At 43.2% G+C, this 15,337-nt stretch overlaps 2 protein-coding genes across 4 annotated transcripts in view; one reads left to right on the top strand and one right to left on the bottom strand.

The window, feature by feature from the left end:
* Window positions 1–2,208: 2,208 nt before the first annotated feature.
* On the bottom strand, window positions 2,209–11,346 carry Arpc5 (actin related protein 2/3 complex subunit 5). The gene is made up of 4 exons (XM_021198180.1): window positions 11,021–11,346; window positions 9,010–9,082; window positions 6,518–6,694; window positions 2,209–3,525 (listed from the first exon to the last, which is right to left on the bottom strand). Exons 1-4 carry the CDS (start codon window positions 11,161–11,163, stop codon window positions 3,463–3,465), a joined length of 456 nt encoding a protein of 151 aa, XP_021053839.1. The 5' UTR covers window positions 11,164–11,346; the 3' UTR covers window positions 2,209–3,462.
* A 213-nt stretch (window positions 11,347–11,559) lies between these two features.
* Window positions 11,560–15,337, top strand: part of Rgl1 (ral guanine nucleotide dissociation stimulator like 1) — a 239,324-nt gene continuing 235,546 nt past the window's right edge. For all 3 annotated transcript variants that reach the window (XM_021197720.2, XM_021197716.2, XM_021197717.2), the window contains exon 1: window positions 11,560–11,968. The gene's annotated coding sequence lies outside the window, so the exon portion shown is untranslated. The remainder of the gene's footprint in view (window positions 11,969–15,337) is intronic.

The raw sequence follows: 15,337 nt of genomic DNA, 5'->3' as shown, positions 1-15,337 counted from the left end.
ACCTGGGCTGAAGAGATGGCTCAGTGGTTAAGAACACTGCTCTTCTGAATGGTCCTGAGTTCAAATCCCAGTAACCCCATGGTGGCTCACATGCATCGTAATGAGATCTGACACCCTCCTCTGGTGTGTCTGAAGACAGCTACAGTATACTTACATATAATAATAAAGAAATCTTAAAAAAACAAAAAAAAGACCACAACAGGGACACTCTTTATATTTAAAAAATAAAAAAAGCTTGAGACTTAATGACCAAATATTGGGCTAAAACCAACCCAAAAGTTAGCCTCTGTAATTTCCTTACCATCTTGAATCCCGAGGAGACTCCTTAGGCCACTAGAGTGAGTTGTCTTCTGTTCATTCTTCTGTTTATGTCGCTTGGACCCCCCTCCCCGTCCTTCTCATCCTTGTGACTTAGCGTGGACCGAGCTGACTCAACTGGCTTTTTGCTCACCCTGTTTTTGCTGCTTACCCAGCGCTAACTGCATTCACAGTCACCTGCTAAATTGCAGAAATCGATTTTCAGATACCCAAGGCTCACTTCTCAATGCAGGTGAAAGCAACAAGACCCAAATCCCACTCCTCTGACACAGCCCTATGGGATTAATCTGTACTACTTAAGAGTTTTTACCTGTGCGCCAATCCGTTTCCCCGACATCATCAGCATACTTACCATATCCTAAATGGTGTGGCTACCTAAAACTAAACGGCAAGTGCACTTGCTATGCGTTTCCATTCTTGCTGTGTGGGGACTGAGATGAGAACCCTGCACAGATTAGCTCCTACCACTGCGCTACACTGTCAGCCCTTGCTTTTCTAAGATAGGTTCTTGTTAGCTAGCACAGACTCACGATCTATCTGCCTGCCTCAGTCTTAAGCACTGAGATTTCCAACTGCCCCCCACCCCCCTTTGAAAACAAGCCTGGTGTAGTACGCATACCCGTAAACTCAGGTAGAGGCTGAGGAAGGACTACTACTGTTTGAGGTCACTCGGGACTAAAAATTGAGATAATTGCCGGGCAGTGGTGGCGCACGCCTTTAATCCTAGCACTTGGGAGGCAGAGGCAGGCGAATTTCTGAGTGAGTTCCAGGACAGTCAGGACTATAGAGAGAAACCCTGTCTCCAAAAACAAAACAAAACAACAACAAAAAAAAATTGAGATAATTTCTGTATACACAACAGGGTCAAACCAAATCAAACCTAAGCACTGAGGTCAATGTAATAGACAAAGAGGTAGAGATCCACTTTTGTAGCACTGGAAGATGGCTGAAGACGAAGGGTTTGCTGAGACAAGCATGAGGACCTAAGTTTAGGCAGCTAGAACCTAGGTCAGACATGGTGTCTGTAATCTCAGCACGGGGGAGGAGGCCGAAGGAGGATCCCAGCGTTTGCTGGCCAGTCAGTCAAGTCACAGGTAAGCTCCAGGTTCAGTGACTCTCAAAAATAAGGAGGAAATGCAACCGAAAGACACCTGGCAGTGGCCTCAGGCTCTACACACACTAGCTCCCACATGGCCAACGAAAAGCGCTAGTGTGCCAAAGTACTGGGCGGTCTGTTAGTTACCACGACCCAGACAGACAGACACACTTGTTGAGCCCACTGTCTCCAGCTGGCAGCCACCCTGATTCAGTCCTGGGCTGTGCTGCTTGTCCATTTTCACTATCCACTTAGCGGAGCCCACAGGCCGACAGACTTCACTATGTCCATTCCTGTGAATCTCAACTATGGATCCCTAAAGTCCCAGCATTGTCCTGGGACTTTAGGAAACAGTATAAGCTCCCTTCTTGTTTCTAAGGTGGTGGTCATGCTATATTGCTTTACGACTTCCAATAGGAACTGCTTAGCTTCACTTAAGCCATGGTCCTAACCTGAGGGAAGAGGGAATCAGTCAGCTGCAGTTGAAAAGCAGAGTTGTTGAGCCCACAGGCTGAGAAACAGGTCTGAGGTCTAACAAGGGGGAGCTTGGAAGCTGCGAGTGTCTTTGGCAGCTACATGAATTTGGTCCTCTATGTCACTGGTCCGCGTCCTGCTGGGACCCAGAGGGTTAGAGTCACACCAAGGCCTCAGCAGGGCTCTGGCATCCTTAGTGGCTCTTCTCCTCACCTGCTCCCATCAAGTGGCTTCACACATTCTTCCATACAGACAGCTGCACTGAATGCCCTTTTCCTTAACTAATTGGAGAGTTACAAGTATTCAATTAAGAAAAAAAATTATTCAACACTGACATTTTATTTTCTGAAGTTTATCATAATTTTACAAAACAGAACAAAACAAAAAAGCAGGTATCAAAAACAGCCGTTTATAGAGTATCTGCGCTGGTTCTCGCCTCAGTCAGCGACTCTGGAATTGGCATCTCAGGGAAAGGCAAGCAGGCCGATCCCCTCTCGCCACGCACACTCAGGTGGTTGGTTTCCCAACTACTTTGTAATAACTTTTTACAAGCACCGGTCATTTTTTGAGAACCAATTTGGTTTGTCCAACAAAGTAAACACTTTTTTCTTTTACTATGTGGCATTTTTCTTTCTTAAAAANCACTGAGCTGAAACACAGACTATGTATTTGGATCAGAACCAAATTTTCTGAGATCCCCATTACCTGAAAAACACTGAAGACATCGTTGGGCATCGGAAATGTTCCAGTGAACACTTGTGTAAATGTCTAAGGCAGCTACCTTATTTCTGATGAAAGTATTTCATCCAGAGGCTGCTGGGGTCCTGTCTCTGACTTGGTACTGTTTTCCCAGGCAGCCTCATTACCAGAAGGAAATGGGATGTTTGTGCCAAAGAGGCGCTTATATTGTGTAAATACATTTATATAGAGCAAGACTCCTTGCTCCAGACCCTGGGTCACCACAAAGAGATTGAGAGGCCATGATAANTGGATGCTAACAGGAAGTAGCNCACTTACACTTATAGCATCATCTGGAGGCAAGCAGAAAGAAAGCTGGAAACTGNTAGTGGGGCTCACCCACTATTTGCTCTGGAAACACATTTTGCTTAAATAAGGGAAGTGTGGTCCAGTTTTGCAATGTTAATAGCTGCCAGTCTCTCATTTTTAAAAATAAAGATCACTTCCTGACCAGCAATGAGTTAGGAAACTGGCCTCAACTTTGATCANATCTCTCAGTATTGGTTAAAAATAAAGTAAAACCCTTAAACCAGTCAACAGAGTTAGAAATTGCACAATCAAACTTGAATATAAATTACAGAATGGGATACATATTATTTGACATGGTTATGAAAGGATCAAACACCCCCACTGAGACAAAATTTTCTCCACATTATTTCAATTTTCATTAAAGGAAACTGATATGTAATTTTCTTCTTTACAGATATGAAAAAGGAAGCAAGAAGGCAAAGCTGAGAGAAACAGATGCTACCCACAGGGCAGCGGTGCCATTTGGTTGTTTTGGTCTTTGTACCAGCAACTCCCACTCCTGTGAATGGTGTCCAGTTCCAGCTGGACTACACGGTTTTCCTTGCAGTCAAAACGCGAACGATGGACCCCACTCCTCCAGCAGCAAGTGCCTAAAACAAACCAAATACACAGAAGAGGTCAAAAGGAAAGGTAGAGCCCTGAATTCATTAACTTGGTAAGTACTTCCTGAGCACCCTTTATGCCCCAGGCCGGTCTCAGCATGAGGCTAAGACAGTCTTATTACTAGGACTTAACAAAAAGCAGATCAGCCTTTCGGGGATCCAGCCCTTGTGAACTTCCAAATAGACACTAGTCACTATTCTAGTACACCTTGTCTAAATAATGTTTAAGAAGTCTGTAGCACAATGTTTCTAACTAAAACGTGTTCAAATATAAATTCAGGACATTCTCCATCTCCCACCCTCATTGAAGTTAGGAAGAACCTGAGGCTGGGACCAGTTACCCCAACTTCCACTTGGTTTGCATATTTCCCCCCATGGCAAGAAGATATTACTTAAGAGCTAAGAGCTGATCTCTAACTTGGAATCTCTGACTTGAATACCTGGGAGTCATGATTAAATATTAGCAGTTGGAAATTTTGGTGTACTTATTTGGTTAACAGTTATACAAGAAGAACATTTCGGTATTGTGTATGAAGTGCTGTGTGTTATCTTGGAGAGCAAGGGCATATGCCTAGTAAGAGATGTTAGGGAAGCTGACAGCCAGATACCAGAAGCCAGTATGGTGGTGTGAGGTGTGGTGTGCTCAGGGAAAGGCTGGTGCTGCTGAGGCCTAAGGAAGAGTGAAATAAATGGGTCGTCAACGAATGACAAGATACCTTTGGATTTTAGATCACTTTTCCGCAGTTGGGTAGAAACAGAACCGTGCAAACCAGTTAGGACACTATAGCAGCCGCCCTGAGATGCCGCAAAGGGTGCATCAGAGACCTACTGGTACAGATGCACTTGAGGAGTACTCAGAAAGTCAACCCCGGAGAGATCTGGAAAAACCAGACAACACATGTGCTGCTCTCCTCACCGAAGTGAGTTTCTCCTTCTAGTACTGTACCTGGGTGGTGGTGGTGCACGCCTTTAATCTCAGCACCCCAGGAGACAAAGGTAATGGTTCTGAGTTCAAGGACAAGCCTGGTCTACAGAGTGAATTCCAGGACAGCTGCCAAGACTACACACAGAGCCCCTGTCCTGAAAAATTACCAAATGAATGAAATGTGAACAAGAGTAGAGAGAGCCTGCGAACAGAGTCCAAAATAAGATGACCATACAAATTATTCCACAAGTTCTGTTCAGCGAGAGCGGGCACTGAACTTAGGATCAACTATACTGGAATACTGCAAGGAAGGCTTTCACAAATAGCTCTTTGGTAGTGTATGTAGATAAAGTGATTTAACTAAGGCTCAACAACAACATTTCCTTTTAGTTCTATCTTATACACGTGTTTTCACTTAAGACAGGGTGTTTAAAAAGAACTGATTTTCAGGGGCTGAAGGAGATGGCTCAGCACATCAAAAGTGCTAAATCACAGAGTTACATTCCCACAATCTACACAAAAAAATCATAGGCAAATTTAATGGTTAGCATCTGGAATCCCAGCATTTCTACGGAGAGATGTGGCTATGTTATTGCTAGTATTTTATCAGTACAGGAGCTAGGTATGAAAGTTTACTTAAAAAAAATTACACTTGCTTTGTGTACATGTATGTGGGTACAATGTATGTGAATGTGAATGTGTGTGTGAATGTGAATGTGAGTGTGTGTGAATGTGTGTGAATGTGTGTGTGTGTGTAGGTAGTCAGTTTTTTCTGTCCATTATGTGGGCCTCAGAGAATGATTCAAGTTGTCAAGTTTCTTGGCAGGAAATTCTACCCAACTGAGTCACCTGGTTCATCCATCTACTAAATTCTTATACAGAACTAAAAATAATTTTCTTTTCTCTCCCTCCCTGAGACCCAGCCTCCCAATACAGCATATAATTTCATTATGTAGACCAGCTTGGCCTGGGATACATCTCTCTAGAGACATACACTACCATACATGGCCAATAACAATTTTTTTTGTTTATTTGTTTTGTTGAGACAGGGTTTTTCCTCCGTGAAGCCCTGGCAGTCCTGGAACTCACTCTGTAGACCAGGCTGGCCTTGAACTCAGAAATCCGCCTGCCTCTGCCTCCCAAGTACTGGGATTAAAGGCATGTGCCACCACGCCCAGCAACAATTTTTGAAATACAAAACTACAGCGCATGAGATCAATCAAGAATGCTAGGCAAACACTCCTTCTCCATGGTCCTTGGCAACTTCTCGTAACTGTCTATCCCTTTGAGCTTTCCTATTTCAGATTATTTCACACAGTAGATTTTTTTTTTTAAGATTTATTTATTATTATACATAAGTACACTGTAGCTGTCTTCTGTCACCAGAAGAGGGTGTCAGATCTCATTACGGATGGTTGTGAGCCACCATGTAGTTGCTGGGATTTGAACTCAGGACCTTTGGAAGAGCAGTCAGTGCTCTTAACCTCTGAGCCATCACTCCAGTCCCATACTTATTCTTTTGTGTCTGGTTTACTTCACTCAGTGCAGTATCTTCTAGGTTTATCTATATTGTAGAATGTACAAAAACTCCATTCCCTTCCATGGATGAGTAACATCCCAGTGTTTCTAGGTACCATATATTAATTCTTTATCTTGGGTTATTTCTATCCTTTGATTAATGTAAAAGTATTCATATTTCAAGTACATAATCACTGATGTACTAAATATATGCAAATAAATATGCAGTGCAAAAGGAATCTTTAAGATCAAGGCTGGTAAGCAAATGTAAACTTTTCTTTCTTTCTTTCTTTTTTTCAAGACAGGGTTTCTCTGTGTAGTCCTGGTTGTCCTGGAACTCATTCTGTAGACCAGGCTGGCCTCGAACTCAGAAATCCGCCTGCCTCTGCCTCCCAAGTGCTGGGATTAAAGGTGTGTGCCACCACGCCCGGCTTAAACTTTTCATTTTAATAAAGATGTACACTCAAATCATTTTTCAGAGGCGGTATTTTCCATTTTAAAGGAGCCAGTTACAGGGATCTTTAAGTTGTAACTTACCTTTTCATGCCACTGTAGCAACACAGCACTGCTGTTGTCAGATGGGCTCTCAAAGCCTTTATAAATATACTTCATTAGGAGGTCCACACCATTCTTGTCCAGAGACTGAACAGCCTTTTCAATATCATTAGCTTTAAAAGAGATAAGCACCTTCAAGACGATGCTGCCTGCACGGTCCTGAGGGTAAATATGGAAGAAAATATTTAGACATGTGTATGCTGGGAACAAAATTTTAGAAAGGCCATGCTAGAGTGACATTTGAAGAATGACGTGGAGAGTTTAAAAGAAGACTCCTTGGGAACATGGCCAGCGATTAGATGAAGGAAGAACAAGTGCTGTGAGCGTGGGTTTCAGAGCGTTCAGAGTGTTCCAAAGACTCTGGTGTGACAGAGCTGGGTGGTGGGAGAAGCAGGAGAGGAAGAGAGAAGACAGGAGAGGACAGACCACGTGAGGGCCAGCAGGCCACTGTAATGGCTCAGGCTTTTCCTGGGAAACGACACAGTGGAGAACTTCAAGAGCAGTGACCCAATCTGTTTCCCATTTTAAGACGGTCTGGAGGACAGAAGCAAGGGCAGAAGTAAGACAAAAGCAGGACGCCCACTGGGGTGATTCCAACAACACTGGTTGGTTCTGGCTGGCATGAGAGTCGAGGTGATAAGAAGGGAACCCTTTCTCTTTGTTGGTTTGTTGTTTTAGAGACCTGGTTTCTCCTTGTAGCGGTGGCTGTCCTGGACTTTACTCTGCAGAACAGGATAGTCTGGAGCCACAGACATCTGCCTGCTTCTGCCTCCCGAGTTGTGGGATTAAAGGTGTGCGCAACCACGCCCAGCCCAGGAACACATTTTTTTTGATAGAACTGAAGGTAGAACTGGGGATTTACTGATAGACTGATGGGAAAATTTAGCAATTTATTATAACATTTAAATTTTACTTCTTGGTCTTAAAAACTCCTAACCAAAGAAAAAAATTGATATATGTAATTCTATCTTGTTCGATCTTTCAAGAGTGGTTATTTTCTTAAAAGATCCCTTTTAAAACCATTTAAAACTTTTTAGTTTCCTACTTACAGACGTTAGATTTACCTATACTCATCTCTAAACTTTTCCTCTGGTAGAGCCTGTTCCAGAAGCAAAGGGACCTCCTTCTGCATCGTCTAAGCAGAGGGAACACATAAGTGACCCTCCCAGCTGTTCACTGCTCCTTCTGTTCAACACAGTGGTGTCTTTGGAGTTCCTATGCGCGGGATTTTACAGAATGTGCCGCCAATGTCCTCTTCAGTTTAAAGACTGACTGACATTTCCCGATATATCTTTGCATCTAGAGCTATAACCTCCTACCCACAAGCTGCCGAAAAACAAAATCAACAAACAAGCAAACAAACAAGACCACATAAAATCAGAAGGGGTAAAATTGCTCCTAACAACTTTTAAGGAGTAAAGAAAAAAATTTCCCTATATAAAGTTTTGCAGCTGCAATAATTATTATGTATTTACATATTACTCTTCAATTAAGGTTCTTAGGTCCCTGAGATGTAGGCTTCTGGACCACAGGGCTTTGGTTGGCCTGCATTTTAAACAATCAACTAAGCAGTTCCCCAAGAGTCAGTGGAGGACTGATACAAAACTCTTCTGAGACATTTGACAATGTTTTGTGTATCAAAAGTCTTAAAAAATGTCATTTTTGAGCTAGCATTTCTCTTCTAGGAATTTTATTGACATAAATAATTAAGATTTAAAATGATCAATTTTAGCAGGAAAAACTAGAAAATCTAACATGCAATAAAAGGGATCAGTTGCATATAAGATGTTACATAGTGGTGTATAGCAGTTAAAATGCCACAGAGATAATCTATTGCTAAGGAGAGAAGATCATGTACATGACTACACAGTTGGGAGTGTAAGATTCTATTTATTTTTTAAAAGAACGCAAACCCTTGTAGAAACTCCTTAGGTGTGAGGCAATACACCTAAGAGAGTGACTGAGACTCAAGGAAGTAGCACGGAGGTCACCTTTCTAAGCTTGCATGCTTTGTTTTCTATAATATTTAATATTTACAAAATTAGGAAAAACTCAGGAAACCAAGCAGCAGCTGTGTGTGTTTTGGTAAAAACTACTTATTTTTCAAGCCCGTTTAAATCCAACCTGAGTGGGTTCCTCCTAGAGCCCTCAGAAGTGATGGCTCTGTCCTTTACAGTTACTGTGCTCCACACAGCACTCTCCTAACTCTACACTTCAGGGCTATTTTTTCATGACATTTTTACTTGTCACAAGCTTCCTTTAAAGCTGGATGTGGTGGCATATACCTTTAATCCCACTGGAGGCAGGAGATCTCCTGAGTTTCAGGCCAGGTTATAGACTGAGGTTCAGTCTCAAAAGTCACACTGTAAACTCTCGTGTCAAGGACAGTAAATAGGTAAAACGTTGACTGTGGGGCATCAAGGATTTTGCTAATAGTGAAACAGAAGAGATTAATGCTGTAGTCTGAAACTCACCTTCACTGCCTGGCTCTTCGTGTTAATAGGGGGGTTTTTCAGAGCAGCCTGGAGAGCAGCTGTCATGTTTCCTGTAACGAAGGTTAAGGGCAGAACAGAAAAGGCCGGCCGGCCCCTGCTTTACAGGACTACTGGTTTTTCGACTTGACTTTCTGAACAGTAACAAAAATGACTGTGGTCATTATGTTCGATATTGGAAACCGCATGGGTCATATGTCAACCAATGGTAAAAATACTGAAATTTAAAGAATAGATTTTTTTTTTCTTTAAAAAAAGCCAAGACTGTTTTGACCTCAGTTCTTTACAGTGAGATACACACAATTGTCTAGATGGGTATTTAAGAAATCTTAGACTATACGTAAGAATTATTAGGTCACCAAATGATGCAGTTTACCAACAAAGTATACCATTTTGTCTGTGTGACTCTTGCTTGGGAACAACCCTAAACTTTATACTGAAACTACATTGTGTATTAACTGAAATGCTGGCCGATTACTCTGGCAATCAGAATGGAAGAATAGCTTAATTAATACTGATGATCAGGCTCTGGATGATGTAATAACCCGCACGACCTGTAGGTGGCAGCTTACTTTATTTCCTACAGGTTATTCAAACTGGGCTGGACCATCCATACCTACTCAGTCTCAGAAAGCACTGGTGAGTTAGCAAGCAGGGGAAACGGAAGGCCAATCAGACTGTCAGAACAGACAGTCATTTCCCTAAAAGGAGAAACAGAGTCACTTGTTCCTCCATCTGTAGTACCGGACCAATCTGTAGTCTCCTCTAGTTAGAACCAGAGACAATATCTTTATATTTTAAGATGGATTGACAAAAAGGTAGACTGGATTGATAATGAACACGGCAGTAGGAATCACCAGAAATTACCTAAAATACATTAGCTTAATAAAATATCATACATCCACCATAAAGATTAAAAAAAAAAAAAGAATAATCTCACCATTTCTGTGGAAAAGTTCTAATAAAAACTATCTACAGTCGGTGATAATCTACTGTCAAGCCTGCATGGTGTTTTAAAGAATACTTTTTTTAAAGAAAAAAAACCACAAGTATTTTAATAAATAATAAAATTAGTAGCAACTGATGTGAAAGTTATGGTAATGAAAGTTAAACCTATATGACACATATATGTACGTTTGATGCTGTGGTTACCACTAAATATTTTTGCTCACTTACTTCTTCATTATAATCTAGTAGAAAATTGATGAGGGAAGAGCTGTATGAACAGACTTAATGAATATGCTTTTTCTAAAGCTCCAATTTGGTTTTTTTGTAACATTTCTATTTTTTCTAAGGGATCGATGCAAATGCATTTCAAGGTTATGAATATTCAGATATGCAAACCAAGGAACCAGGAACTGACAGCCATGTTTTAACTAGAATGGAAACAATTTCAGAAAAACGATTTTGATTTATAGAACTGACTCATTCTCTGCTTTATTCACTGGGGTTCATCTTATGTTATTCCCAGGGTTTCTCTACATGCATTCCCTATCCTTTTCCTAGTGGCAGGTGAAAGGCTCCAAAGCTTTAACTGGGAATTTTGGAGAAGAAAACTCCCTTCGGCTCGTTCATGAATTATATGCAACCTTGCCAAAGCCCTTCTCTCTTAATAAACAATGCTGCCGATGAAAAAGCCCACGGGCTGAATGTACCGAGGGCCTCGATTTGCGAACCGCTCCATCTCTCCTGGCTAGGAACAAACTCTCCCCGCTCCGCCAACCACATGCACCCGACAGGAAAGCAAGACTCCAAGCGGGATGCCCGTGTCCCCACCGGGCAGGGACTGGCTCAGATGCCCTGGAGAGGGCGCGGCCGCTTAGGACCGCGCACCTGAGGAATCGGGGCGCCGCTGGCAAGTTCGCGGGCGCGGCCGCGGGGTGCAGGCGGCCAGCGGGCCCCGGGAGCTCCTGTCCTCCGTCCCCAACCTAGAGCCGGGCACAGCGGGCCGCGCGGCCCCGCGTCCCCACATCCCCCGCGAGCGTAAGGATATTGCCGTAGGCACGAGTCCACCTCGCCCTCGTCGGGCCCGGCCTGGCCATCGCCGCCGTCCTCCTCGTCCACGAACTTGTTCTCGTCATATTCGTCCACGTCCACCTTCCGGAAGCGGGCCGACGACACCGTGTTCTTCGACATCCCGGATCGCGACGCGACGCTGGCCTGCCCGTCCGCGGTGCCTCTCCTTTAGGGAGCCCAGCCCGGTCCGACTCACTTCCCTCTTCCGCTCTGGGGCGTCGCCGGCAGCCGCGGCTGGCTCGCTTCTGGGCCTGCGCGCTAGCGGGCTCGGCCTCCTCCTCAGCTTCCAGCCATCCTTCAGCCCCCGCTCCGCCCCCGCGTCCCCCGGGAGCGCGCGTCGGCCGGGGAGCGCGCGGGACGCACGGCGCACGCGCGGGCCCGCTGCAGGAAAGGGGCGGGGCTGGAGAAGGAGGCGGGGGCGGCGGGCGGACAGAAAGCGGGCAGAGGCGGCGCGGAGACTCGATTGGCCGCCGGGGAGCGTCACGTGACGCCCGGGAGGTTCCCATAGAAACGCTTTTCTGCGGTCCAGCATTGCGGGGGGTCTTGGGCTGGAGGCTATGGGCACTTCGGGCGCGTGGTCTGGAGTGCCGCGGTCGGTGCCAGCCGCTGGTTGTTGGGGTTTGGTGTGAAGTGCGGGTGACCGGACTCGCGCGTGGGGTGCGATGGACTGGCTGCAGAACCTAGTCCCCTGCTGTCAGCGGGAGTATGAGGCAAAGTGATGCCCAGCACGGAACTAGTGATCGGAGCCCTCCATTCGGACCGTACGCCGCCAGGGGCTGCCTTCCCGAGCTGAGAGCCCCTTCCCCGGCTTGGAATCTTGGCACGCTGTCGATGGGAGGTCCCCAAGGACGGAATCGAAAGGTCACTTCTTACCTGTCAGTGCTGTGTGACAGCATCGCGACCGGACCTGCAGAATCTGAACTAGGTATTCTTTCCATCTGGAGGGAAGGAAAAGACGCTTGGGCCGGGGCTGGGGACAGGTAGCGAAATTGGGGCAAACTTGTAGCATTTTCTAGAATCAGTCATCACATCTTAAAATAAGTAGTTATTTGGAGCAAGAATGCCAGAAGAGGGTGGGCGAGTTAGGCTCTTCAGTGCTGAGGGAAAATAGCGAGTGCAAAGACTGATAGAGACTGGACTTTCAAGGTTGTTATTTATTGTTTAAGGTTCCTGGGAGCACGTTAAATCAGCTTTTTGCTATATTGCACATTCCCGTTTGTGAGATCAGAGCTTCTATTGAGGAGGCAGAGGCACAAAGATTAAACAAATAATAGCTGTGCTCTTTGTATTATACTGTAGTACAAGTATTTACAGAATAAAATTAATTCGGACATTTGGCTGTGCCCTGCTTAGATGCAGATCCATCTGGCTTCACGTATAGCAGAAGGCTGGATGTCATCCTGTTGAGTTCTCTCGTTTGCTGTACCGTACGGGAAAAGAGCACAGGGCTTGGCATCAGAAAGCCATGGCTAAGTCTCGACTTTTCTGCTCTCACAATCTTTATGATTGAGGCATGTTGCTTAAAATTTGGAACCTCGGATTTCTTATTGCTAAAATGGGGCTAATGTGCTTTTCACAAGAATGTTCCCAGGGAAATGCTTCAAAAAGATTCTAAAATTCTGCATATATGTGCAATGTTTTATTGGTTATGTAGCACAAGCTTCATAAATTACCTAATGATAGGTTTTATTCTTGCTGGTGAAAGAGATCCCAAGATTCTGAAGGGTTGAATCTAATTTTTTTCTTAAGTATCTTTTTTCGTATAAAATAAAATTAGGTATTCAGAAGGTAGTTAGTGCATGCTTGATGAGTTAGTGAAATATAAAAGAGTCACATTGGGAATAGAGAATCAATCAAAAAGAGAAAGACCTCAGGATCAAACAGTTGTTGATTATCGGCACACATATGTGTATTTATGTGTATGTGTTTTATGTAGAGAGAGCACTGTATGTGAAGTGTATTCCTTTTCCTTGTGAAGAAGCAATGTGGCACTCCCTCCAGGTTTATCATTCAGTTGATAGAAGTGACATTGCCTTGATTAACACTCATATTGTGAGCTAGTAAAAACTCTCATGTCTTACGACAGCAAAGGAGACATGTCTCCTTGCCCAGTGCTTACTTTAAAAGCCTCATGCTGGAGTATAAGAACATTGTTAAGGTGATGGCATTATGTAACTTAGGATAAAGATTTGTTTAATTTTTTTTGTTTCAATCTTGTGTAACTCCCATAAAAGCTGCACAGCATACTCTTTTAGATGTTAAAGCTGACTGTACTTTTTGTTCTTTTAAATTGAGATTTCCTTTGAAGAGAAAATTAAACACTAGATGCACTGTTGAGTGCAGATGGAAATGAGGATTTAAGAGCTAACACAGCCCTTTCCAAAGCCCCAGTGTTTCCTATTGTCTTACTTGGACACACACACACACACACACACACACACACACACACGCACGCACACACGCACATTCTCTTTAGAGCTGGGGAAGAATCCTGGGGTAGAAAACAATTTAGTGGAATAGTGAGGAATTTAAAAAAAAGTCAGTTGTTCAAGGATGTAATTATCTTGATTGTTCAGAATTTTGGTCCTTGGGTAGATTGTGTTAAATTTTACAGGTTTCTTTTCTTTTCTTTCTTTTCCTTTTTTTTTTTTTTTTAATAGTGCCTCACAGTGCTTAGAATGTAATAGTCATCACCATTGCTAAGTAATCAACTAATTATCTCACAAAGTAATTCCAAGATGACATTTAAAATGTAGTATTTTAATGGCTACCTTAATTACTTCCCTCCTATCCATTAGCCAATAGTTGTTTTTTTTTTTTTTACAAAGATCTAAAGGAAATGTTTGTCTCTGAAGAAACCTATTCTTAATTATCTTCCAGTTAGAAAATGCACAGTATTCTACTGTCTTGTAAATTCTATATTTTTACTGTTACCTATGATATTGAATCACCATCTTAGGCAATTTTATTTTCTTTGGGTTTTTCAAATGAATACTTCCCTCTTACATAAAGGATTTGCTTGGCTTAAGATGTACTTATGATGCAAATAACTAGGCTCTCTGAATTTCCAGAGGGTTACTGCTGCGTTTGTAGATCCTTGTTTCTATGATGTCTCAGAAAGCCAAGGATCAGGGCCGGTGAGCTGATGCAGCCGGGAAAGACCATTGCTACCAAGCCTGAGTTCAGTCACCTGGACCCACGTGGCCGAAGGAGAGAACCAACTAAAAAATGTTCCTTGAACCTGCACGTGTGCACTGTGGCTTGTATAGGTGTGTGTGTGTGTCCTCATGCCAGTGCGTGTGCATACCCCCACCCGGAGTTTGTTAAGAAGAAAAGACTGAGGACCTAATGAAGTTCTCTTATGAAGTCAGTTTTTTTAGACATCTTAAGCTAAATACTCTACCTTGTCTGTGCACACACTGACACACCTACATACATGCATACCTCCTTCCCCACCACAGGCATACACACACGGGTACACCTATATACATGCATACCTCCCTCCCCACACCCTCACACACACATACACACGCACACCTTCTCCTCCCCCCTTATAGTTTGCCATCATAGCTCTGCTGAAACTTACAGGTATTTGGTATGAAGCACATTCACATCATTGTACAATCCTAACCACAACCCATTATTTTACAGACCTGAACTTCTAGACCCATTTAGCAGTTACTCCCCACTTTCTCCTCCTTCTAGCACTGGACAGTCATTGTATTTTATCATGACTTATTGGGTACTTCATATAAATGAACTCCTACAGTGTTTGACTTTTTATGACCTATTGCATTCACTTGGTCCTCAGGTTCATTCACTTGTGGCATCTGTCAAAATTGCTATTTTTTGGGGGGAAGGCTGACTAGCATTCCATTTCATTTTATTCTTATTTTTTAAGATGTATTTTATTAGTCATTTATTTGTGTATGTGTGTTTGAATCTATATGTATATGCATGTAAGCGCAGCAGAAGCCAGAAGAGGGCATCCTGTTCCCTGGAACTGGAGTTATAGATGGTTGTAAGCTTCCATGTGGGTGCTGGGAATTGAACCTGGATCCTTTGTAAGAGCAGCAAATGCTCTTTATCACTGGGTCATCTCTCTAGCCCCTAACATCCTATTTTACATAACAAATGCCACATTTTGTTTACCCACTTGTGTGTCAAGGGATACTTGGTTTATTTTCTTATAATAATTTGGATATTTTGTTGGATAATTTGGATAGTTTGTTGCTGTAAATGTGCATTCATAAATTCCTAAGTCTTTACCAAGAAGTAATTTTTTTTTTTTTTT

This window comes from Mus pahari, chromosome 5, assembly GCF_900095145.1.
Source record: "Mus pahari chromosome 5, PAHARI_EIJ_v1.1, whole genome shotgun sequence".
In the NCBI taxonomy this organism is placed as follows: Eukaryota; Metazoa; Chordata; class Mammalia; order Rodentia; family Muridae; genus Mus; species Mus pahari.
Note: the sequence above shows the minus strand (reverse complement) of the source record. Positions and strands in the feature narration are given on the sequence as shown.